Below are 27,539 nucleotides of genomic sequence, written 5' to 3' on the forward strand. Positions count from 1 at the left end.
CCCAGCAGAAATGACCTGGACAGGAAACGTGTGGTGGTCGGAGACTCAAACTCTAACCCTTTCGATCAAACCCCCACCTGAAAAACCAAGGCTTTTTAATACCCATAATGCACCAGTTCACATGTTTCTGCCAACAGTAACGAAAAAGAGACTAAATGAGCATTCCAATGTGTAAACTTGCTACTTTAAAAGGATAAATCAGGCAAACAGGCCCAGAAATGTTTCTGGTCTGCTCAGACAATTTCACACAAAGCCAAGTCAGTTTTGTGATTTATGAAATATTAAAGATGTAAATCTATACCTATTTATCAGATTACTTAAGAAATGCTTTAACTGTATTTTTCTTTCAAGACTTACCTGCTTAGGTAAGCCACTTTTTGTGTATTGTTTAGTTTTCAATTAAGCCTCCCATATGCTCAACATTTCACTGATGTCACACAGCAGTAGCATAATGGGGAAATGTAAAGTTGCCATAACTGTAAATGTTTAGCCACTGCCCTTAAGAAATTGTGTAACCACTGTAAACAACCAACAGTTGACCCAAGGCCTGATATTGTCCATCACTCGTACACAATGCCTTAGTGCTTAGTGCATTGTTTGCTTGGAGATGTCCTGTGTCATACGGCTTACCGTTACACAACAAATGATACACCCTCCCCTTCCCAGTTTTATCCTTTGGATCCACCCATATCCCACTGGCAGCTTCTCTGGGACATTCTATCGCAGCTTGCTGGAAAAACAAGGGAGGTTACCATTACTCTGCCAACCTCCTTACCTCCAGAGAGGGGAGGGATACTATTAGGGACTGAAGGGCTGTAACACTTTACAGTACAGGAAACATGGCCACCCAGATTGTTTACAGACAATGGAATGGTCAAAGTGCCTTCCTCTGCAAAATTAATCTTCTAGTGGTTTACAACGCCATAATGTAGCATTTCTATCAGAGATATTTTCATGTCACACTTTCAGTAGGCTAGCCTACCTCTCTTTTAAAGACATAATTCTCCATTCAAAAAATTCATCACAATACTTTTAAGACGCATCCCAATTTTGGCAACCCACGACTTTATTTGTGAGGGTTTAAGCCTTAATTATGGGGTCAATACCCCCCCCCCCCCCCCCCCCCCCCCCCCAAACCAACATGATTTTCACCCTGCATTTAGAGCAGCTTGTTTAGTGGAAATTGTGCGTTTTGCACATCTTCAACTCTTGATTGAATTAGGTTCTTCTCGTAATTGATCGCTGATAACGTGACTGTTCTGTTTTGTCCCGGAGGTCTATATTCTCCAGACCTTCGACCTCTAGAGTCTGCAGACATTAAATGAACAGTAATGTCTTTGAGTAGTAAGTGTGTTGCGCTCCTCCCTCGCCTTCCTCTCTATCAGCGCACTTCAGTCACGCGTGAGCGCGCAACAGGTTTCTCTCAGTGTCAAACTCACAACTGTCACATACATAGTCTGTTCTTCATCCGTCTCTGCGAGGTAAAGGATTTTAAAGAGCACAACTGTGTCGTATTATCGTGATGAGGAGTTAAGGAATTTCTGAATTTTGGTTTCATGCCGGGACGGTCCAGCGTTACTGTTGGGTGATGGCAAAGACATCTCATGTGCTTTCTCTCGTCGACATCCTCGTTACCATCAATTTGGTTATAGGTATGATATAAGCGTCTCTAAATATACAAACACACACTCTGATATTAAATATACAAATGCTCACGTCAGCATAAGCCTACTTTTCTCATCATAATTGGCAACGTATTGTTAATAGGTAGTCCTAATTGATCGTATAGCTACTGTTGCCGCTGCAGAGTTTCCTCATATTAGCTCTATGTATTAGCCTATAAAACCCCTATTCAAATATTTTCTTGTGAAAACTGTACACCTGTTAATGATTTGAAACAACTCTAGTTATTGTTTTTTCTCGTTTATAAGTGTTATTTCACTTCTGTTGTCTTTTAGATGAAAACAGTTTGAATTACAGATTAATTTAAGGTTAAATAGCCTATAGTTTAAAAAAAAAAACTTTTATAGAGTACGATAAAATAGCATTTTGTTTTTATGAATAAAAAGTAGGCTATTTATCGCGTTATATATATGTGTATAAAATATCGTTCCCAGAAAGCACAAATAACATTTGTATATTTTTCCTTATGTTCTTTTCTGTGCTCTGTCTTAATGTTACTATTGATGTTGGTGAGTCAGGCTAGATAAGATGCAAGTCATCATGTAGTTCTAATATTATTGTAAGAACAGTCAGTATGTTATATTATTTCATGAAATACAGTTAAATATTGTTGATGTGTTGTCAACCAGAGCTTAAATTTATAAACAAAATTTAAAACCTTGAATTTACAAATGTAACTAAAATGTAAATTAGAGACTAAGAGTTCCTTCAATATAAAATGGCAAAATGCATTTATTGTTTGATTTTGATTTTCATCACAGTATTTACAATGCTGTATGTAATACATAAAAAGTGCATTAATCAATGGAACCTTTTTTCTTCCCCCAGTTCATCACTGCTTACATTGAACTTATTCAAATTAAATGTATAGTCTCAAGATTTCAAATAGGATCTAGTGAGAGATGTTTGCTTTTAGAACAGTTAAAAATAAACTTGATATTCTTTCTTGTCCTTATCTTGTAATTCCCTCAGTTCACTCTTATTCATCAGATACAATCAAGCCTTCACCACCATTGTTGTTTCAAATGCTTTCAGTGCCTGGCAATTTAAATGTTAAAACAAACAGTTGAATAAGTTAGTCTCCATGGAGTGCATGTGTTTTAGCATGATTGTGTGTGCCCATAAGAGTGTGTGCGTTCCCAGAGCTAGTTCCTCTGGAGCAGGAATCCCACCTCAGGCTTTGGAGCACGGGGCCATTTAGCCCGGCCCCAGCCCATCTGCCCAGGCTTCCTGTTTTGACACATCCAGGCCTCCGTGCTGCTCTTGCAGTTCCAGTGGAAAAATATCTCAGGGTCCCACATTACGCTGCTCCATTCCACAATGCACTGTGCCATACTCTACATGTCTGTATCCCTTATATCCAATGTAAAACCAGGCCAGGCTATGGACAGGCATTCACGGTCCCACCACTCCAGTTGACTTTGAATCCATGCTCATGCAGTAGTTTGAGCGGCAGAGCAGCACAGTCTTTCTTTTAACTGCACATACCATTTTCAAAGATAATTTGTTGTGGTTGGTTGATAATACAGTAGATTTAACCTGATGGTTGACACACATTCTCTTTGCAAATGCACTTGAGATAAAAGAGAAAAGGGAGCTGCTTTCAGATGAAGTTGAAGATAAAGTGAAGTTTAGGATTGAACTAATTTATTCTGGGCTTAAAGTTAACCATATTAGGGAGATCCTATAGGTGCATGTACCTCTTTAAGTTTATTTAGATTTGAGGTTATTGTAATATATTACAGCCATATGTACAGTGGTTTATTATGCTGAGGATGGTGGTCCTACTGTCTAGTGTTTAGTTTTAATGTGAAATATTGTGATATGTTGTCTAGATTTCAATTTGCAATGGATGTTTTGTGTCTTTCTTGGTTTAAGTTGGTCTAACTCAACAAGATAAATAGCAGGAATTTGGTTTAATCTGTTTTTTTACTATATTATTTTATTTTATTTTAAGATTATTTTTCCTCCAAAAAAACTCTAGTGGCAACAAACCGTAAACCTAACTGTAACCTTAGTAAGCACATGTAGTTAATTTAATTTAATCCAGTACTTACGAAAAAAACCAAACAGACTTAAGTTATTTGCACCTGTAATAAATGGCACATATGAAATTGATCTAGAGGCAGAGTGAGTGTTGATCTAAAGTCTATATTTTCTTATAGCAATAGAGCTTAGGTTTGTGCCTGATCCTCCAACCTTAAACGTCACTGAGAAGACTCTCAAGATCAATGCTTCAGATACACTGGAGATCACATGCAGGTAAGCTTTGCTTCTGGAGAAGAGCAATTTTGTCTTCATTCATTTTTATTCTGAAGCTACTTTTCCCCAGAAGGGTGCTGTTTTTGTTAGCTATTAATTTTTATGGTAAACAGGAGCTATACAATGTAATTTTTGCTTGAACATTGTCTTTTCAATCTGTTACACAGGGGACGTCAGATCCTGGAGTGGTCTACACCTAACAACCGAACCCGCTCTGAAACCCGGCTCACCACAACAGACTGTAGTGGCAACGGACTGTTCTGTAGCACTTTAACGCTCTCCAAAGCAGTAGCCAATGAGACGGGAGAATATCGCTGCTTCTATAAAAACCTGCCTGTAGAGGATGGAAAGACTTCTATATCTGTGTATGTCTTCATACAAGGTATGATTTTCATGTGTAAGTTTTCAACAAACAGATGAACATGTATTTCATAACTTTCTGATCCGGTCTCCCACTCTCTTTCAAAGAAAGTGGGAGCGAGAGAGTTGGAATGTTACAAAAATGTGTTCCTCTGTTATCCTTCAGGATAACCTCTTGACCTCTTCAAACTTTATAACCTCTTCATTCTGGTGGAACCACCACATTTTACTTCCCTTTTCAACCATAATAGCAGTAAACTCCTGCCTTGTCCAGACAGAAAAAATATTGGAAATGGGTTGTTGGTGAACTTATTTCATTCCATACCTATGAAACTTGATCAAATGTGCATAACAATTTGCAAGTACTGCTGTATTTAGTGAAGAGTTAAGTCAAATTATACATGATTTTGTCAACATTATCTTTTCTGCATGTATTTTCATAAATATCTTGTTGTTAGATAAATATACAATACATGCTTATGTTTTTAGATTACCGTATGCCATTTGTCCGAATGGTTCAAGATTATGATGTGGTGTTCATTCGTGAGGGAGAACAGGTGGTCATTCCCTGTCTGGTATCTGTGGAGAACCTAGACGTCACACTGTACACAGTGAGTGTTTGTACACACACATTTTCTCCTGCCCTACATTGGTAACCTGCGAATGTTACCTTCTATTTCTAAGGAGCTATTTCTGTTTAATCTAAACGTAAATTTTCATTGGCATCATTTTTGTGTTAAGAATAGTTCAGTGATGTTAAATAATATTTTTGATCTAAATAAAACCAGTTAATTTTTCTGGTTTTATGACACTAATTACACTAGCATTCAAAAGTTTAGTTCTTATTAATGTTTTTGAAAGTCTCATTATAAGGCTGCATTTATTTGAACAAAAATACAGTAAAAACAGAAATATCGTGAAATAATATTACGATTTTAATTACCAGTTTTCTATTTGAATATACTTTAAAATATAATTTATTCTTGTGATGAAAAGCTGAATTTTCAGCATCATTATTCCAGTCTTCAGTGTCACATGATCCTTCAGAAATCATTCTAATATACTGATTTGTTGCTCTGTACTGTACTGTGAAACTGTACTTATCATTATCAAAGATGATTTTAATCGTTCTGCTTTATATTTTGTGGAAAATGTTTTTCAGGATTCTTTGATGAATAGAAAGTTCAAAAGAACAGCATTTAGAGAAATCTTTTGAAACATTATAAATACCTGATCAATTGAATTCTTCCTCACTTAGTAATAAAAGTATTAAGGCCCATTCACACCAAGGACGATAACTATAAATAATGATAAAGATATAGTTCTAAAAACCGTTCTCAGTATTAAAGTATAGTAGAGTCCACACCACAGCTATAACGATAAAGGCACAGAGAAACGATATCGTTGAAATCACTTTCAGAACTATTTTTTCCAGCTGATGAACGATACAAACCCAACATTGACAACGAATCAGAATCCATCCTGCGATAACGAACTCGAGAATTTAAAGCAGCAGATGCGATTTATATATACATAATAAATATACACAGAACACACACATATAGTGGATTTATATATACATAATAAATATACACAGAACACACACATATTATGCAAACAAAAACTTTTATTTTGTAACCTACTTTATAGTTATCATTCTCGGTGTGAACAGGGCTTTAGTGTCTTTCAAAAAATTCTAATGGACATTATTTAAATGCCTTATCTGTTGACTACCAATTCATAAAAAATATCACAGATGCAACTTTAAAATATTATACTAATATTTTAAAGTTTATTTGTCAAGATCTCTGTTGTTTTGTGATTCAGTGCTGGTGATGTGATGGGAACAATATGTTTATGGTGTTTGTTTTCAACAGAAGTATCCAGTAAAAGAACTGGCCACTGATGGGAAAGAGGTAATCTGGGATAGCAAGAGGGGCTTCATCCTGCCTAGTGATGTGGTCAGCTATGCTGGGGTGATCTACTGCCAAACCACTATTCGAAATGAAACCTATCAGTCATCACCCTACATTGTGGCTGTCGTAGGTAAGGTAAAAAAAAAAAAAAAAGATAAAATGTTTATTTGCATGAAGTTCTGTTATTAAGAAATATGATATGACCATGGTTTGTGCATCTTGACTTTTTGCAAGCATGTCGGAAATTATAAAATTGCTTTTGATGAGGCAGGATAGCATTTGTTGAGACTGTAGAGCAGTCTGGTGTGAGATCAGCTGCCCTGGTCTTAAGAGAACAATGCTCCACCCAGCACGTCCCTTACTCCCCTTCGCTCTTCCGCAGGATACAAGATCCATGACCTCACCCTCAGTCCACTTCATGAGAAGCTAACGGTAGGGGAGAGGCTAATGCTAAACTGCACCGCTCATACCGAACTCAATGTGGGAATTGATTTTCAGTGGACCTTCCCTCATGAGAAGGTCAGTAGCTTATTCAGAAAAGATTAATATAAATTAACCTCAGTCTTCAGCATTTGTGACATAATCTTGATTGCCACAGAAAAAAACTGGACAGTTTTTTTTTTTTTTGTCTCCTTCCTGTTCTCTACATAAGTTCACAATGTCCGGTGATGAAAAACAGCCAGAAACAGTCTAAACAAAAGCTGTCTGTTAGGTCTTTTTTTTTGATAGCAGGTGTGTGACAGCTTGCCTCTGTTGATGTATGAACCATAAATGGTGACAAATAACTAGAACTTCACCTATATAACTGTGTTATTGCAATTTAAAATACCAGTTTTCACGTATTTTACAATTTACAATTTATTCCTGTCATGGCAAAACTGAATTATCAGTATCAACTGCTCCAATCTTCAGTGTCACACGACCCTTCAGAAATCATTTTAATATGCTGATTTGCATTTATTATTATCATCAATGTTGAAAACAGTTGTGCTATTTAATATTTGTGTAAAAAATGTTTTAAAAACATTTAATTAAAAACAATCTGTTCAAAATAACAGTATTTATTGATTAAGTTTTTTGTAGAAAAATATATATGTACACTGCCCTCCAAAAGTTTGGAAACGCCCTAGAAAAGTGGGGGTTTGGACAATATTGGCATGAATCCTTTTTAATTTGTGATCATTTTGCACTGATAAGGGACAACACAAACTACGAAAACATATTTTATTACATAGAAAAAACGTAAATTTTCGATCGATCAAAATATCCACCATTAGCAGCTATTACAGCTCTGCATAATCTGGGCATCCGTGCTGTCAGTTTATTCAAACATTGACTTTGAATTGGCAATCAATTGTTGAAGCTACAGTATTAAGGTGTGCTGACCCAAAAATCTTTTAAAAACCTGGGCCAAGTTTAAACCAGTAACCAGGCATCACAGCTGGCAAAGGGGCATGTCTGACTGTGACGTATATATTGCCATTATTATGTTTTATTGCTGGTCTTCAATGATAATGTCAAGTTACTGTAATGTATTTGCACCAAAAAATGATAAGGATTTATGCTGATATTGTCCAAAACCACACTTTGCCAGGGGTGTTTCCAAACTTTTGAAGGGCAGTGTATGTGTCTGTGTGTCTGTGTGTGTGTGTGTATAGAATACATTTCTAAATTGTAATATTTTCTAATATTTCTATGGTAACTTACATTATGTAACACATGCCCAGAACATTCCTTTCAAATTTATCATCAGCTAATCTTTTCTGTGACATTTATGTTTTGCTTGAGACACTTCAATCATAATCTCAGTTTGATATGTTTCATATTTTTATAATTCGATTCTATTCAGCCCAGTCCAGCTCAGTTCTGGTTGGATTGCAATAAATAACATCATGCATTTCTCTGGCTGATTTTAAACCGCTTCTCTCCTCCTGCAGAGAGGCGTCAACAGCTCAATGCCAAAGACACGCTATGATACCAGGTCCTACAAGAAGAAGCTGTGGAACTCTTTAGAACTGTCCAATACTCTCATCGTAGAGAATGTAACTGTAAATGACACAGGAGAGTACATCTGCACAGCCTTTAGTGGTCAGATGCAGAAGATTGCCCAAGCATCCCTCATCGTCTATGGTAAGTGCTTTTAGAAAAACCAACTTAAAGGGATAGTTCAACCAAAAATGAAAATTCTGTCATTAATTACTCACCCTCATGTCGTTCCAAACCCATAAAACCTTCATTTTTCTTCAGAACACAAATTAAGATATTTTTGATGAAATCCAAGAGCTTTCTGACCCTGCATAGACAGCGAGAGAACTACCATGGTCAAGGCACAGAAACGGAGTTGTGACATCTTTAAAATAGCCCATGTGACATCAGTGGTTCAACCATAATGTTATGAAGCCACGAGAATGCTTTTTGTGCGCAAAGAAAACAAAAATAACAGTTTTATTCAACGATTTCTTTTCTTGCGTGTCAATCTGCCGCCATTCACAAGAGGCTCTTCACGTCGCTTGAAGAGAAGAAATTGTTGAATAAATTTGTTAATTATGTTTTCTTTGCGAGGGTGAGTAATTAATGACAGAACTTTCATTTTTGGGTGAACTATCCCTTTAAACAATAGAGAGCATTATATCATTGAAAGCATCTATATTTCAGTGATGCTGGCACACCTAAGCCAGTTATATGCTGCTGGCATAGGTAGAATATGATAGCATAAATCCCATATGTTTTACAATACAAATAATACAATAACACATAAAACAATATTTAATACATTATGCTAACATATTAATTGATATTTCAGAGAAACCATTTATAGCGCTCTATGATCAGATGTTGCAGATAGTGGAGGCAACTGCTGGCCAGGAAGAGGCAAAAATCCTGGTTAGATATTATGCTTATCCAGAGCCCTCTGTCAAGTGGTAAGTGATTAATGTATTATATTATATTATATATTATTTAAAGTACCTATAAAGAATAGATTAGGATATTGTGCAAGTCAGACTGAACTTTTCACTCTTGTCCATCCAGGTATAAAAATGATCAACTGATAGTGTGGAAGGATGAGTACAGGATGAAGCCCAACAGAGGATCTTTAACTATATATGGGGTCACAGAGAAGGATGCTGGGAATTACACTGTTGTCATGACAAATAAGATTACCAAGGAGGAGCAGAGAAGAACATTTCAACTGTTGATTAATGGTAATGAATCTCTCCTCTCCTCTCCTCTCCTCTCCTCTCCTCTCCTCTCCTCTCCTCTCCTCTCCTCTCCTCTCCTCTCCTCTCCTCTCCTCTTAGTGTGTTAACTTGTGTGTTTTATATGTACAGTTCACCCTAAGATCTTTGAGAAGGAAGTCCCATTGGATCGGGATGTTCACATGTACGGCAGTAGCCCTACACTCAGATGCACAGCTAGCGGAGGATCCAGCCCTGTCACAATACAATGGCAGTGGATGCCCAGAGAGGACTGCCCAGTCAGATTTCTGTAAGTCTCATGTCACATGATTTGATGCAATGTTCTTGTTTTGCTTCAAGTGCAACCTGTGTAATACAGCCAAGAATGTAGACTGTTAAAAATAGAAACTTAATGTCAGATAAATGTGTCTATATTGTACTATATTATGAGAAAAAAATATAATATCTTGTGTGTGACATAGTGCACATACACCAGTATACCTAAACATATGTAGAGTATGTTTCTTGTTCTCTCTTTTCTCTATTTTTATATCTGGTCTGTGTTTATATTACTGTAAATATTTTTCTTGTGTGACAAATTTGTTCATGATATTTTTCATTTGTGCATTCATCTGGAAGAAGTATAATGCAAATGCTAAAACACAGAGTAAATCACAGCAAAAACAGAATTTCTTCTTGACCTCACAAACCGCTTGCTATTAGGAGGCGGCAGAAACCAAACAAATTTGCCTGTAACAAAACCTGTCAAAATCATACTCCTCTACATGGCAACATTTAAAAAAACTAAAAATTAAATATTCTTCCTGTTTTTGTGTGGGGAAGCCAGTTACTGTGTTGTTTAAGTTGATGATAATATCATTAGTCATTGTTTTGCTGACAAAATATGCATGGAATGAGAATGTTTGCATGTCCTTGTTTGCTCAGTGCTTTGGGAGTTTTATTCCAAGAGAAGATGTATCAGAACTGTGCAAGCATATTTGTTCCTGGTGTTTAAGTGTGTCCCACAGTGCTATTCATTAGCATGTTTTGCTCTAAATGGGCATTCATCCTGAAACGACTGTTGTGATTGGGCAGCCAGTATTAGTGCTTTGGTTAGAGAGACCTGCTATACTAAGAAATCAGCTCCTGTGAGCTTTAGTTGAATTCTGACTTTGATTGGCAGCCTGCATTCACAGAACATCACTTCCAAGGATGTTGTGATCATGTAATGAGCATTCAGGGCCAGGGATCACGCGAGCCTTATCTTCAGATTGCACCCTCACCTACTTCCGTAGTCCTCATCACAACTTCCTGTTGTTCTAAAAGCAGACACATTCAAATCCTGTGTCCTTGATCAAACATGAAAATAACACAATGTCTGTCACTGCGTCCTACTAACAAGAGTTCACCCTCGCCCTCAGCTTTCATTACAGCTTTTATGGGTCCTATTTTTGTGTTTGTCTTTTTTTCCATCTCTTTTTCCTTTTTCCGGTCTTTCTCCGTTTCGTCTCCCATGGCTGACCTACATGAGGTGCTGATGTCTAACCCAAATCTAAACCCAATGCCCGTTTATTGACATATATAATAATTCTCATTGCTCATAAATATGTGTGGCAGAAGTGGAATTAGAGAGGAATGGAGACAGTTATAGGATGGTCTAAATTTAGACTGTTAATAATAAGTGCATTGTTGTTGTTGATTCCGTGTGGTGTTTTCTGTTCCTGCTGGAGATGTGTAGATAATTAGAAGTGTTTATTTCTGTCTGTGTGTTCTCTTTTGAGATATGGGTCCCCATGTCCTTGTTAAAATGTTTGTCTAAAAAAATGTCTATATATGAAAATTGTATGTGACCCTGGACCACAAAACCAGTCATAAGGTTATTTTTTTTTAAATTGAGATTTATGCCTCATCTGAAAGCTGAATAAACAAGCTTTCCACTGATGTGTGATTTGATAGGAGAATATTTGGCTGAGATACAACTATTTGAAATTCATGGAACATGATCTTTACTTAATATCCTAATGATTTTTGGCATAAAAGAAAAATACACATACATGACACGTACATACATATATATATATATATATATATATATATATATATATATATATATATATATATATATTTGCAAATGTTTTGCTACTCACATGTTTGTTTATTTTTTTGTTTGCATTGGAACAACACAAAAAATCAGAGAAGAAAAGTAAAATATGATACAACTCCACACAGAACCCCAAAAGTGCACTGGACAAAATTATTGGCACCCTTAACTTAATATTTGGTAGCACCCCCTTTTGAAAAAATAACTGAAATCAATCTCTTCCTGTAACCATGAGTGAGTTTCTTACACCTCTCTACTGGAATTTTGGACCACTCTTCTTTTGCAAACTGCTCCAGGTCAGTGTTGGGGGTAACGCATTTGTAAGGTCTGTTTTGGGTTTTGTTTCATGTTCTTGTTTTCATATCTTTTATTTTGAAGTTTAGTTTCGGTTCCTGTTTATGTCTCGCTTCCCTTGCCCTCATGTCTTCTTGCTATTGGTTCCCTTGTTCTATGTGTCATGTCTTCATTGGTTGTTTCATGTCATGTGACCAGCACTGTTTGTTATAAGTAGCCTTGTCTTTGACGCAAACACGGAGTCGTCTCAGGAAATATCTGCGTCCACACGGAATCACTGAAACCGACTGAAAACGATGTAGTACACATGCCAGACCAATACGTGGCGCTGTAATTCTGCCACAGATACACAAAAAAAACAGAGAAGAAGACTTGGACCATGTGCGTAAACCTTGCGCGCTGAATATAAACTAACACACAAAGCAGAAGATTTTGCTTTAATAAAACTAATGAGCTCAGTAGGTTCTGCAGCACGAACACAGGCACGTAGTCTGACATTGTCGTTGTTGTTGTCGCTGTTATGTGACGTAGCGGTGTCTGATTAGGGGCGAGACGTGGGCTGATGACGTCATCGTTTCAGAAAATATACGGATTCGCCATCCACACGAAAACATGAAAACGGCTTGTGTGGACGAAACGCCTATACGGTAAAAAATGTACGCGTATACAGAGAAACCCGTCTTCGTGTGGACAGGGCCTTCGTTTGTATTTTGGAAATCACCATTGTAAATAAACTGCACTTGGGTTCATCACTACGCTCGCCTTCAGTGGAATCATTACAGCATTACAAGTAACATGAGTTACGTAATAATATAACTTTTTTCAAGTAACTAGTAAAGTAACGCATTTCTTTTTAATTTACAAGAAAAGTAACGCCAGTTACTTTTTTCCCATTTATTGACTGAGAGTGCGCTGTGTGAACATGCTGTTCTAGACTAAATGTGAATGTGCATTAATTCATCCCACTCGCAACAGATTTAGTTTTCGTCAAAATGATTTAAAACCGTGAAATGCAAACTCAGAACATGACGCAAACCTGCAATAAATATGTTAAACAACACAAATGTATCTAATCCCATTTTTGCTTTCCATAAAAAGTAGCAAAGTAACGTAGTTAGTTTTTTAGGGAGTAACGCAATATTGTAATGCATTACTTTTTAAAAGTAACTTTCCCCAACACTGCTCCAGGTAATTCAGATTTGAAGGATGCCTTCTCCCAACTGGTGTTTTGAGATCTCTCCACAGGTGTTCTATCGGATTCAGATCTGGACTCATTGCTGGCTATTTCAGAATTCTCCAGCGCATTTTGTAACTATTTCTGAGTGCTTTTTGAAGTGTGTTTTGGGTCATTGTCCTGCTGGAAGACCCATGACCTCTTGTGGAGACGCAGCTTTCTGACAGTGGCCACTATTTTGCGCCCCAAAATTCTTTGGTAATCATCAGATTTCATGATACCGTTCACACAGTCAAGGCATCCAGTGCCAGAAGCAGCAAAGCAACCCCAAAAACATATTTGAACCTCCATCATGTTTGACTGTGTTCTTGACTGTGTCAGCTTGAATTTGTTTGGAAGTTAATCGGGGTTCTTTATCCACCATTCGAACAATCCTTCGTTGTAATTTCATTAATTTTGCTATTCCGTCCATGTCCAGGGAGGTTAGCTACAGTGCCATGGGCTGTAAACCTCTTGATGATATTGCGCACAGTGGACACATTAAGATCTCTGGAGATGGACTTCTAGCCTTGAGATTGTCCATGTTTTTCCACAATTTTGTTTTCTCTCAAATCCACAGACAGCACTTCTTTCTTTTCTCCATGCTCAGTGTGACACCCAACACTCAGGCTGAGTCAACTTTTCTCCATTTTTAACTGGTTGCAAGTGTGATTACTATATTGCCCACACCTGTTACTTGCCACAGGTGTGTCTAAATACAAATTACAGGAGCATCACATGCTTGAAAAGCTATTGTTTCTTACAATTTTGAAAAGGTTGCCAATAATTTTGTCCAGTACATTTGAGTTCTGTGTGAAATTTTATCAAGTTTGACTTTTCTTCTGTTTTTTTTTTTTGTTGTTGTTGCAGTATAAACAAAAACAATAAGCACGTGAATACCAAAACATTTGCGACTGGAACAATTTTCTGACAGAATTGCAAGGGTGCCGATATTTTTGGCCATGACTGTGTGTGTATATACGTGTATATATGGCAACACTTTAGAATAGGGAACACATTCACTATTAATTAAGATTTTCCCCTTGTTAAACTAATTTGTTGCTTATTAATAGATTAATAGTAAGGTAGTTGTTAAGTTTAGGTATGTGGTAAGTTTAAGAGATCTAAAATATGGTCATGCAGTATAAGGCATTCTACTATGTGCTTTAAAAGTACTAATAAACAGCCAATAATATGCAGGCTGATAAGCAGCTAGTTAATAGTGAGACTTGGTCCTTAAAATAAAGTGTTACCATGTGAAAATAATGTATTACTTTTGAATGTTTTATGAGATTTTTGACTGCAAAAAAACTGGTAAATCATGCTATTATGTTTCATAGACCTAAGTCAGGCCAAATTGTGGTAAAGTGTGACAAGTGGAGGGAGATATCCAATAACACAGGGAAGAATTCCATCATCAGTCCCACATCTGTCATTGAACGCTCTCTTAAGGTAAACATCAGTTCCAGTACTGTGCCTATATGCTGTGTTCAGCTCAGCCTTTGAACACACAAAGCTATTTCTAAACACAAAATATACTGCTTGGTCAAAAAGTCTGAGAATGATTCAAAATCTAATTTAAACCTGGTAATAAATGTGAAGCAAATAAATGTTAGCCTGTACTATAAAATAAGATTCTGCACTATTTCTAGGTCACTAATCAAATAAGTGAATGTACAGCATGAAGTGCTTTGTAAGATGGTCAAATATTTTAAGCTTAAGATGGTCTATTGGTTATCACAATGATGCTGGAGAACTTGATCATCAGGTTTTAAGCACACTTGTTGAGTTCATGAGTTTGGCTATCATTAAAGCAAAAGAGGCACAAACCATTTCTAAATTCACATACATTTTTCAATTTAACCATTCACTCAAATTCAAGAGGCAAAAGAGAAGGATTTTCACTAGTGATTTGAGACTTTTGGACCCCACTGCATTAATGATTAATCAGGGTGACTGGCTATAATTATATTTTTTAAATCATCCACTGCCTTCGATATTGTTTTGATGATCTGTTGTTCTCCAATAGACTATCAGCACATTGAAGATCCAGAAAGCAGTTGATCATGCTCTCTACAGGTGCATTGCTTCCAATAAGATGGGAATAGAAGAGCGGGTCATTGTGTTTCAAGTAGCTCGTGAGTGCTGACACAGTCTTCACTCTGCGTCCCAACTTAAATAATTGCAATCAAATTTTAAGAAGTGGTCAAATCTGAACTTTTGATGTTTGTCTTCATCACAGGTTTCCTCAACCTAAGCGTCCTCCCCTCCAGCAATCCTATTGAGGGAGAGGATGTGGTAATGCGCTGTGTAGCTGATCGACTGCTGTACTCTAACTTGCGTTGGTATCGGGTAACAAACATAGCCAACCCTGATGCCTCTCCAGCAGCCGTGCCCTGTGATACCCTTACCCTGTCGCCTCTCCACCAGACCAATGTCACCATATCAGGCTTGCAGGGCACCAATGCAACACTGGACCTGCCCATACCCAATGCCACATTGATGGACCAAGGCCTGTACGCTTGCCAAGTGGAGAATGTGGGCACCAGTGAGAGAACCTGCTTACTTCACAAACTCAGACTCAGAGGTTAGTCCATAGCTTTACACTGAGTGATTTTTGTTGTTTGAAAACAGTCATTATTTGTGTAATTTCATTTGTTGGTGATGCTAGTGGTGCAGAAATTGCACACTTTATAGACTATATTTAGTTGCATTGCTCAGGTTACATGTGTTCAGATGGGATATATTGCAGAAACCTTGCACAAGCTTGAATGTACATCACCGATCAGTTTATATCTTTCTGCAGCTCTTGAGATGTCAAGAATTGTGACCAATCTGACTGACCAGAGAGTGAATGTGAGCGACTCTACTACTCTAGTGTGTGAAGTGTCCGGCACACCAATCCCTACTATAGTTTGGACTAAAGACAACCAGACTGTCATGGAGGGATCAGGTGAGCAACGCAAAACCTCTATAGAAGTACAAAAATATTATAGGTACAAGAAAAAACAACACTCTCTATATCCACAGTATTATCAATTTGCAGTTGCCTTAGGGTTGGAATACACTACACAGCTTTTGCATGGATTTTTGCCATTTGCAGTTAAATGAAGATAAATATTACATTAACAATTTAAATTTTTTTTGGACTATTATAAAGAAAAGGAGAAATGTTGCCTCAGCAAATAACTAAAATAAACAAATGAAAAAAAAAGTTAATGGGGCAATACAAAATATTAAAAAATATTATAATAGTATATGAATAATACTAAAACAACACTGTTGATGAGTCAACACTGGTTGCCACATGTCAAATGCAGATTTTGGATAGTTGGAGTTGACCGATTTCACAGGAAATCATGTTGCATATAATGGCCACAGATTCAGATTTTTTTACTTTTATACTATGAAGCAATTTACTCCGAGGATATCAATTCACGTGTTGAAGAGAAATCTAATTTTAAATAATCTGAACTCTTTGTATTTGACCACAATTCTCAGGCTTGAGAAGAAATTAATTTATTGTTTAAGTAAGCTGAATCTTTTATAAAAATATCAGTTTGGTTTTAGTGTGCTTTACAGACAAATTAATCTCTGAGAGGTGATTAGGTCTCTCTTCCCCTCATTTTTGAGACAAATATTCCAAATGTCATAGCTACCTGTTCATTTAGATCTGGGTTCCATCAGAGCAAACAAAACCAGTGATGTCAATTATATTGCTGCTGTTATTGCATGTCACACAAATTAAATATCAATCAACTTTAGGGAAATACACTGTATAAAGCTGTAATAGGCAATTGTTACCTTAAGAAGCTATGTCTTTGTCCCTTAAAATGAATTATAATCCGTTGTAGTCAAGTGCATTCATTTATATTAAATAATATTTATTGATTTGAGTAAAACCAGTTTAGATGTTATGCCACGAAGCACATTAATTAGGCTACCTGACAAAGCATTTTTTACAGTGACCGTAATGTTCATGCATTTCTGTTGTCAGGTGTGATTCTGAAACAGTCAAATCGTGTCTTAACCATCCAACGGGTGAAAAAAGAGGACAGTGGTCTTTACATATGTACAGCGTGTAACCAGCAAGGCTGTGACTCTCACGAGGCTCGTATCACTGTAGATGGTGAGTGTGTAAACAAAACTCATTGCTTGATTTATTTTATTTTATTGGTTTGCAGCTTTAAAGAAAGGGCAGTAGGACTTAAACAATTTTTTTTTCTGTGAAGTTGTGTAATACATTAATGTAATTTGTTTTTGAAAGAATCCTCTTATGCTTACTGAGGCTTAATTTATTATTTTAATTGAATGCATCTTTGCTCAATAAAACTATCCATTTCTTAAAAAAAAAAAATTACTGACCCCAAAATTCAACATGTAAACATCACATAGTAGACACACTATTAAACACCCCATTTTCAGAGGAAACATTCTCCGAACGCGTCAAGTTTGTGAGGCAAGCTCAGTCTCCCACTGACTTTTATCCTCATTGAGATTTTGTTGTAATCAAGGCTTTGTGGCAAAAATATCTCTCTTTTAGTCTGTCAGGAAGGGGGCTCTGTTAGTGTACATCCTTTAGGGAGTGCTTAAAGAAAACAAAGCAAAATCCCAGAACACAAAAGAAGAGAGGAGCGTCCCACCCTCTCTCTCTCTCTATCACTCTGTCACACACATTTTTCCCAGTCACTTACATCTTTGTATGGTTCCACCTCTTGCCTCACACACATAAAGGACAGAGAGCGCAAAGGCCCACAAATAACAGACATACTCAGTGTGTACGTGACTCGTTTCTCGGCATCACTGTTTCTTGTTGTCACTGCAAAGGCAACTGTCGCCTGACTGTCGCAACGAAACATTCACTAACACCCTTGTTCCCACAAAGAGTAAAAGATAAGAAGAGAGAAATAAATAAATTAAATCATGTAGTGATCATGTAGTTGCATGTTCTAAAATAGAAAAGAGAACATGCTACTTTTCATCTAATGTGATTCAGTTTTCCTGGTCTTATTTTGATTGGATGAAATATCAGGTCAGCAAACAATTCACATTCCTTGCTATTGTAGCCATGACACACGCCCAGCAGCATACAAATAGTTCTTCCAGGCAATTTGTGCCCTTTGCTATTAATATAAATGAAGAGGCACTTTTCTAGCTCCTCTCCGAAATAATATATTTATCTAGTTCAACAGGACTTTTTTATTTATTTTTTGCCGAATTTGTACCAAACAGACACAGATGCCAATTCTTTTCATGTCTTTGATATTAAAGGGGTACTATTATGCTCTTTTATAAAGTCTTGATTTTGTTTTGGGGGTGTACTACAACATGCTGTCATGCTTGGTGATTCGAAAAACTCATTATTTTTCACATTTACATTATTACAATACCTTTCTCCCCAGCCTGGCACAAATGACTCGATTAGTTCTGGGTTTGATGAAGGCCCGCCTTTCCGAAAAACGAAATGTGCTGTGATTGGTTAGCTGTCCCAGTGCGTTGTGACTGGCAAACAGCTTAGACGGTGTTTCAGTACTGCCCCGCCCCTTGCCAAAGCAACATGTTCGTCGCTATATCAATTCAGACCTCGAGAATATTGAACAAGAGGATTACGCAGAACCTTTGCACCTTTGTTTTTTTTTTTGGCTAAATTACGTTTTAGATAGGATGTCTACAACAGCTTAAAAATAACTGCATTTACTATGTACAGATGTACAACGGTAATATGTATTATGTTTATTGTTCTTTAATTCTAACATTATAAAATTAATTGCAGTGAAACTGTCATACAGTTGAATTTATTTATACCATAGTCCCAAGATGAAATGAAAATGACATCCAAAATTTTCTGAAGACAGTCAGTTTCCATCAGAAGTACAGTGATATAAAAACACCCACACCGGGTTTTCGATTTTGAGACGTGCAGTGCTCAACCAAGCGTTCTCTCCACCCGCATTCGAATTTCCGTAGGCGGGATTTATTTTAATGATATTCTAATGGGCCGTATTCTAATGATATCACAAATACAGGAAAACAACTGTGTAGGCCAAACGAGCCGATGTTGTAGTTCTTAAAGTTTTTTTTTAACTAAATATCTCCCTTTGGAGTGGACTTTGAGATTTGCAACTTTGTAGATCTTTTTATGCCCAAACATACACACTACACCATGACTAAAATTCAAAAAGTGAAAAAGCATAATATGACCCTTTTAATATTTATTAAAATAATATTTAAAGAAGTTATTGCTGTTGTGATGTATGATGATCTATCTATCTACCTATTGGTTAAATCGTGTATCTTTTGTCATCTTTTTTTTTGTGATTGATTATGTGACCCATCTCATAGGTGCAGAAGAAAAGATGAATGTGGAATTGATCATGCCTATTGGTGCCGTGGTCATCGCCATGTTCCTCTGGCTCCTCATCGTCTGCGTCATCCGTAATAGGAAGCGGGTAACATTCCATCTCTTTCCCTTTTCCTTTTTTGCTTCCCCTCTCTCTTTTTCACGCACAGGCGCACATTTCGCTCTCCTGACTGATCAAAACTGACTACCCGTACTTGGCTTACGTCATCTCTATTGTATGCTCAGCCCACATTCTGCTGCGATGCGTCACATACACCGGCCAGCCGTGGGCCCAAGTCCTGCTGTACCCCAGCCTTAATTCTGCCTCTGAGTATGATAGTGGCTTCCAGTAACTCATTAGTGGGTGACTTTTATAATGAGGGCTTGATTCTGGGAGACTCAAGCTGGACAAAGTTTGAGGTCTTGCACTGTGTTTGTCATTCAGCCATGCTCACCCTTTCCATCCCTACCTCTTCCCTCTCTCGCAGCCTAATGAAGGAGATCTGAAAACTGGCTACCTGTCAATCATTATGGATTTAGATGATATGCCAATGAATGAGCACTGTGAGAGACTGACCTATGATGCGAACAAGTGGGAATTCCCGCGTGACAGACTGAAGCTAGGTGAGAAGTACTTTTGATTAAACAAACTTTTATATTATATTGAATATATATATCATTTAAAAAAAAAATGTTTATATTCAATAGAAACATTCTGTCTTAATTTAATGAGTGTACCTATTCAGATCTAATGTATTAGTTCATTACATTAAATCCCTTTTGTTAATGGAAGACCTTGTAAGATGCAACATGTTGGTCTAGAACAGAAAATCTGTTGCTATCTATTAATTTGGAGTAGCATTTATTTGTTTGTTTGTTAATTGGAATCTGCATTTAAATCTGGGACTACTAACATCAAATGCAAGAATTATACAACTGGACCAAAGTATATTAAGTAACACATTCAGTGATATGTTTTTATTTCTCTATATAATATTTATTTATATAATTATTTTGTTAGTTGATGGTTAATTGGACTATGGTTTTGATTTTAGGATTAATCACAAGCAAGAATCATATCATTGGACCAACATATACTATACTTAAGGGATATTTATATATATATATATATATTTATGTATTAATCTGTGTAGTATTTTATTTATTTATAGCTAGCTAGATATTTGTATTTTATATTTATCTATATATTATGTAGTCTTATATTTTTATCTGTATTATCTATATTTATTTGAATTTGTGTGTATTTAATTTTGAATGATCATTGTTGTTTTTCTTTGTTTTCTAATATAAGCAAATGCATTAATTTAGTATCATTATAACTGGGTGTCAAAATGTTATGGAACATATATTATGCATATTTTTTCTTCTTGGGGATTGGAGAGGTGGGCATATCATAACTTGCCCAAAATCAACATCAGATTTTAGGCTTCTGACATCTTTAAAGTCACAATTTAACCTCTTCAAAAAGCTCAAATATTTTCACAAACATGGTACTATAAATGGACATTTAAGTGTTCACAAATGTGTAATACAATGCTTTCCAGGAGAACCGCTGGGCAGAGGGGCATTTGGTCAAGTGGTGGAGGCGACCGCATATGGTATTGAGAAGGCCACCACCTGTACTACAGTAGCAGTGAAGATGCTCAAGGGTATGAGGCATCTGATCACTGGCCTTAATAAACTGACTGCACATATCTTTCATAACACAACTGACAGCAGCATTATCAATCTCCAACAGAGGGCGCTACCACCAGCGAGTACCGCGCTCTGATGTCTGAGCTGAAGATCCTTATCCATATTGGTCACCATCTCAATGTGGTCAACCTTCTAGGAGCCTGCACCAAACCAGGAGGTGAGTATCCCTTTAAAACCCTCAAAAAACAAGTCATAGTAAGAAACGTGTCACAAATGCCACAGAGTAGTTGTGCATTGATGAGAAGAACACAGTGTGCCCACATTAAAGGCCTTTCCTCTTCTTCCTCTTTCTTTCCTACTTCAGGACCATTGATGGTGATTGTTGAGTACTGTAAACATGGTAACCTCTCCAGCTATTTAAAAAGCAAGCGAGGAGAGTACAGTCCCTACAAGGTAAATTCCATCATAACCTAGTGCAACTAGTAAAATCAGGCTGTGATGTAGTTTTGAAGATCTCTGCTCCTCTTTTTAACAATGTCCTCTGATGTGGTCAGATTGATTCGGGTGCCTTATGTAAGACATTGGGCAACAGCCAACTGTATGGCCTTTAAATGTTGTTCAGGTTTGAAGGTGTTATGAACTGTACCTGATTTTAGTGATATGTTGAACATTCTTGACCCTGACAACAAGGGAAACTGATCCACACGTGTTGTGTTTCTCAGAAGCGAACGCCACGAATGCCGTGCAGGAGGGAGGTGCAGCAGGAAAAGGATTTGCATGAGGGGGATCTGGGTCTGGGAACCAGCACTCGGCTGGACATCTGCACTGGTACTGCCATGTGCACCAGGATGGGAGAACAGACCTCCACGACCCAGCTGCAGGATGAACAAGGTAGAATATATCAGTCTGTACTGTATCTGGACGGAGATACACTATATATATATATATAATCGTAACATTTTTCTTAAATGCATACATGCATGTGTGTGTATTTATATATACATAATAAATATACACCGTACACCCAAATACATTATGTAAACAAACATTTATTTTGGATGCGATTAATCATTTGACAGCACTAATATCTATTCATATTTTACTCCAACTTATTTATTTCAGTTAGTTGCCAATGTTTTTTAAGTTTATCGAATATTTTGATTTTACACTATTTCAACTTTATTTCAGTCACCGAAAACAATTTTAATTGTTATAAACTTCTTTTACTTTAAAAAATGTTTTACCAAATGTAGCTAGATGTATGATTCAAGATATATTCTCTTTTAGAATATAAAATTTAAATAATTATTTTAATTACTAAGCAGCTATAATGAGCTCATTATTTAAAAACCTACAGGGAATATTTGTACTTTTAAAAATGTATTTGTCACACTCTAAATAAATTTAAAAAATATTTTTATAATAAATACATGCATAAACAAACAGTATAATTATTTTAATATTATTAATAATTCTTTTAATTATTAGGCAGCTTTAATGAGCTAATATTATTTGAGAAAATACATGGAATATTTGTAAAAATTGATTTGTCACACTATAAATTAATAAGTACAAATAAAATTAATTGCAGAATAAAAATAAATAAACAAACAGCATAATTTTATTAACAGTTCTTCTAATTATTAGGCAGATTAAATGAGCTCACATTATTTGAAAAAATATGAAAATTTTAAATACTAATTACACTAAAATACTTAAATATAAAAATATATTTTTTTAATAATAAAACTATAATTAATTAAACTATAATATAATTAATTAATTAATTAATAATTAATAAAACTAATGAATGCAATAACACTTACAGCACTTTGTTTTACACATATACGTGCATTAAATATTAACCTAAAATCTTCATATAAAAAAAAAAAAAATTATTGTGTTATCTGCTCATGTATAGAGAGTTCAGACTGGGATCACCTGACGATGGAGGATCTCATCAGCTATAGTTTCCAGGTGGCCAAAGGCATGGAGTTCTTAGCCTCTCGAAAGGTAAAACTGAAACGTGTGTGTGTGTGTGTGTGTGTACTTTGTTCATTAATGTTTACAATTCATTCAAGATGATTGCTTCAGTCATAATGCTACTTTGTGTTTGCAGTGTATTCACCGAGACTTGGCAGCCAGAAACATTCTACTCTCTGAAAACAACGTGGTGAAGATATGTGACTTTGGGCTAGCCAGAGACGTATATAAAGACCCTGATTACGTCCGCAAAGGAGATGTGAGGACTCTTACTACACACACAGACAACAGACAACTTTTGTTCAGCGAAATAGACCCATTTATACTTGAGCATTTTCTCTCTATCATCACAGGCTCGTCTTCCTCTCAAGTGGATGGCTCCTGAGACCATCTTTGACCGCGTGTACACCACACAGAGTGATGTTTGGTCATTTGGTGTTCTGCTCTGGGAGATCTTCTCACTTGGTAACACAATATTTGATATTAACATGAACACTGATCTTATTAAACAGCATAAACCTACTATAATAGGGTGAAATGTCCTGATGGCCCATCTTCTTTGGTGCAGGTGCGTCTCCATACCCGGGTGTATGCATTGATGAGTCTTTCTGCAGGCGACTAAAGGAGGGAACCAGAATGAGAGCTCCAGACTATGCCACACCTGAGATGTAAATATACTTCACACTTTTAATCTCGCCAGTCATAGGCCCGGTTTAATAGACAGGGTTTAGCCTAAACCAGGATTAGGCCATAGTTCAGTTAGGACATTTAAGTAATTTTTATAACCTTGCCTTAGAAAAAAACATTACTGGTGTGCATCTTAAGAAAAAACAAAGGCACTGACATGTTTTAAGATCAGTCAGTGCAAGTTTCTTTCAGTTGAAACAGCTCAGATTTACATTTTTAGTCTAGGACTAGGCTTAAGCCTTGTCTGCGAAACCGGGGGATAGTGTTTCCAGTGGAAAATGGGCAGAAGTATTAGTACCTACAATTTTGTTTAACTTTCATACTATTTCATACTGTTTACATAGCAGATATAATTTATTCTTATTCTTGAAATGAGAGATGTGGCGATGGAGGATCTGAATCCTGAAAATGTAATCAACCCCGTCTCTTCTAGATACCAGACCATGCTGGACTGCTGGCTTGATCGACCCAAAGACAGGCCAACCTTTACTCAGTTAGTTGAGCATCTAGGCAATCTGCTACAAGCTAGCGCTCAACAGGTTAGAGTTGACTCCAAGTATATGTTTTGTCTCATTCATGTGTTTTTTTTAGTAATTGAGACATAGCTAAATAAATAAATATTTTTGTCTTGTTTTACATTAAAATGACCTTACAATAAGATGCATTTACTTAATATAGTAAATTAATATATTAAGTCTTTTTTTCCATTTATATTTTGAATGATTATTTTCTCATTCATTTCTATCAGTTTTTTTGTATTTCTATTCACCTTACATTTTAATTTTAATTTTAGTACTTTAATGTTTTTTTTAAGTGTATCTAATATTTAGATTTTACTTCATTTCTGCTATATTTCAGTTATAGTTTTTAAAAACTTTAAACTTTAAAAACCATTACCAAATGTAGTCTAAAAAGATCTTATGCAATTTCACATCTCATGTAAATTTGAATGGTTAGATATTTTTATTGGAAAATGACAAAAATAGGAATAAAGTGAGTTTTTGCAGCATGTAATGGAACATGGTTAATGTGACAAAATTGAAATCTTCTAATTTAACTTTTTTTTTTTTGTTACCTGCGTTTTAGGATGGAAAGGACTACATCCCTCTGACAAACGGAGAGATGGAAGAGGAATCAGGGGCTCCTCACCTCAGTGTGACGTCGAAAAGAGATTTCTATGCAGGCAACAAAGAGGACCAGGTCCACTATGACAATGCTCCACCTCTGGGGTTAGTTACAGTAACTTCTCAGTCAGTTTGGTGGTTTGTTTGTGTGTGTGTGTGTGTGTGTGTGTGTGTGTGTGCAGTTGTTGGCATTACTGACTCAAATCTGATTACTGACTGAAAAGAATCCGCTTTATTTCTATCCTTGCAAGCACCGATACTTATCCCCACCCCAGTTAGCTGACTTTTGTTAGGTCCACACAACATTGAAGATCTGACGTTTATGGATATAACGTGCTTAACCTCTCCTTTGACAAACTAATGCAACAATGGTCCCACCCATGCCTCTCCTGGCAGGTTCCCACAGCAGATCGACAGTTGCGGTGTGCCAATAAGTATGACTACTTTTGTGAACATTCCCCTGGAGCACACTGCTGTAATGGTAAATAAACTCTACGATACTACAACTCGGATCTCATCATGATCCAAAAACACTTTCAGTGAAATGAGAAATTTTCCTGCAAAAAATGAAACTGCAGTTAATATAGATTATCTTGACGGGTGTAATTAAATAGTCAAGTTGATTCAGGAAATGAAATATTTCTTTATAATTTTATAAATATTTTAGATTTTTAGATTTTTTAAAAATATAATTTTGACTTGTCAATTTTAAAAGCTCTTTCTTTGTACAGAACGGTCACACAGACTGTGGTGTGGGCTTATCACGTGAGCAAATGAAAGCTTTGGATCGGCAAGTGCAAAGACCACTTAATTTCAGGTGACATTATTCATCCTGATCTCAGTAGAACTACAAACCAAGGCAGTTTCACGAACATATAAACACGTTCGATCATGCTTTTATCTGCAGCCCACTACTGCGATGCAAGAGCAAGGAGTCTTTAGCATCTGAATCGTCCAATCAGACGAGCGGCTATCAGTCCGGGTACCACTCTGATGATGCAGAAGCCCCTATATACGCCAACGAGGAGATGATCCTGAAGAGAGACATTCGGATGAAACCTCCACTGCCCAAAAGAAATGACAAGTTCAGCGCAGAGGTCCGTTATAGTGCACCTCCAGTTTAACATTTGTAGAGCTTTAAACAGTCTTCCTCTTTGTTATTCAGAACTTTAATGTAGTAGTTCAGCCAAAAATGAACATTTCAGTTTGATCTTTTACTCTCCTTCTAGTTGTTCCAAACATGTGAATTTCTTTCTTCTGCTGAACATAAAAGAAGATATTCTGAAGAATGTTGGTAACCAAACCGTTGACTGTAGCCATTGACATCCATAGTATGGAAGAAAAAAAATACTATAGAATCAATGGGTGCCAGCAATTTGCTTACCAACATTCTTCAAAATATCCTCCTTTGTGTTCAGAAGAAAGAAACTCATACAAGTTCAGAAAAACTTGAGGGAGAGTAAATGATGAAACTGAAATGTTCATTTTTCAACTATCTTTAATGTAATAGTTCAGCCAAAAATTAAATTTGGACATCATTTCCTCACCCTCATGTCTTTCTAAATCCTGTTTGACTTTCTTTCTTCTGTTAAATAAGGGCCAAGCTGCTCTTTATGATGCTCCATTTTGGATCTTGTCAGCCATCAGTCACCATCCACTTACATTGCAATCTGGTAGATTACAACTTTTTTTTGTTCCTTAGAAAGTCATATAGGTTTAGAAAAACATGAAGGTGCATAAATGACAATTTTTTCTTTGGTGAACTTTCCTTTCATGTGACAGAACAGCCAAAGGACAACTTCCAACCTAAAATGAGTAGCAACCTTCTCACTTTTCATCCCCTATTAGGTTTTTCCTGCCGTTACTCATAATATCGCAACTACATGACTGCATCATTCAAAAACAACAAACTGTTAAATTGTCTGTCGAGCTTCCATTGAGGTTATCGCTTCTTTCGGAATTGTATGCGTAAAAGAACCACTGACTCATTTGAACTGTTAACTGTTTCTTTTATCATACTCCCTTTTTGAAATAAATGTAATATATTATTTTGGAGCAGACTGTTTTGGAACCGATAAGATGTATGTTTTAGTTTTATTCTTCTAAATGTCAGGGGAGTTTGGAGAGTGAGAAAGCCTTAGCCATACAATCATGTTTACACAGACTGCAGACCAAGAGTGGTCTCTCAGTGTGTCCACGCCACTTCCTGAGCAAAGGCATGCCCTCTTCCTACCACACAGGAAATAGCAACTGAAATGTCAGACAATTGAGTGCGTGAATGTTTTCCATTTTTTTTTGTCTTCATCTAAACATATTGTGACCAGACCTGTTCTCCCCAAGCAACAAACAGTCTGTCTGAATTTAGTTTTCTCAGCCTTGTTTCTCGGTTGGCCTTTTGATTGTACAGTTTATAATGAGGGCCTTCTTTGTCTTTGTAAGAAAACTGTCAGTATTTTGCCATTATGATTATATTATTTAGTTACACGTCCATTAATGTAATTAGTTTTTTAAAATAAACACTCTTGCCAGTTAAAAACAACATTGTGTGCGTGTTTGCATGCACAAGAGTGCGCCGATCTTTTGTGACCCCTCTCTTCCTGTATCTGTTTCTCAGTGACCCTGACGAGACAATGCACTCGTATCTCCAGTTATTTGTGTGCGCCTGAGAAATTGCATTTTGGCTTTCATGCATTTGTATTTTTGTGCATGTGTGGGTGTGAACACTTGGGCCTGAGGAAACAATG

At 36.6% G+C, this 27,539-nt stretch overlaps 1 protein-coding gene across 1 annotated transcript; it reads left to right on the forward strand.

The window, feature by feature from the left end:
* The first annotated feature begins 1,373 nt into the window (after window positions 1–1,373).
* LOC306843878 (vascular endothelial growth factor receptor 2) lies at window positions 1,374–27,326 on the forward strand. Its single transcript, XM_079375575.1, has 30 exons — window positions 1,374–1,652; window positions 3,849–3,945; window positions 4,113–4,327; window positions 4,795–4,916; window positions 6,183–6,351; window positions 6,604–6,740; window positions 8,159–8,351; window positions 9,025–9,142; window positions 9,252–9,424; window positions 9,551–9,707; window positions 14,346–14,457; window positions 15,035–15,143; window positions 15,248–15,592; window positions 15,812–15,958; window positions 17,003–17,134; window positions 19,348–19,454; window positions 19,834–19,969; window positions 20,911–21,015; window positions 21,105–21,218; window positions 21,366–21,454; window positions 21,724–21,892; window positions 22,923–23,014; window positions 23,121–23,243; window positions 23,338–23,449; window positions 23,553–23,652; window positions 24,105–24,210; window positions 24,758–24,900; window positions 25,192–25,276; window positions 25,527–25,612; window positions 25,703–27,326. The coding sequence occupies exons 1-30, from the start codon at window positions 1,589–1,591 to the stop codon at window positions 25,917–25,919; spliced, it is 4,074 nt and encodes a 1,357-aa protein (XP_079231701.1). The 5' UTR covers window positions 1,374–1,588; the 3' UTR covers window positions 25,920–27,326.
* Window positions 27,327–27,539: the final 213 nt, after the last annotated feature.

This window comes from Barbus barbus, assembly GCF_936440315.1.
Source record: "Barbus barbus genome assembly, chromosome: 24".
NCBI lineage: Eukaryota > Metazoa > Chordata > Actinopteri > Cypriniformes > Cyprinidae > Barbus > Barbus barbus.

Excerpts from the sequence above, each read along its gene's own strand:
- LOC306843878 (XM_079375575.1), top strand. The coding sequence starts at position 1,589 with ATGGCAAAGACATCTCATGTGCTTTCTCTCGTCGACATCCTCGTTACC. Across the intron at positions 15,593-15,811 it reads TCACAAACTCAGACTCAGAG|CTCTTGAGATGTCAAGAATT; the intron begins GTTAGTCCATAG and ends ATCTTTCTGCAG. Across the intron at positions 21,893-22,922 it reads CCAGCTGCAGGATGAACAAG|AGAGTTCAGACTGGGATCAC; the intron begins GTAGAATATATC and ends GCTCATGTATAG.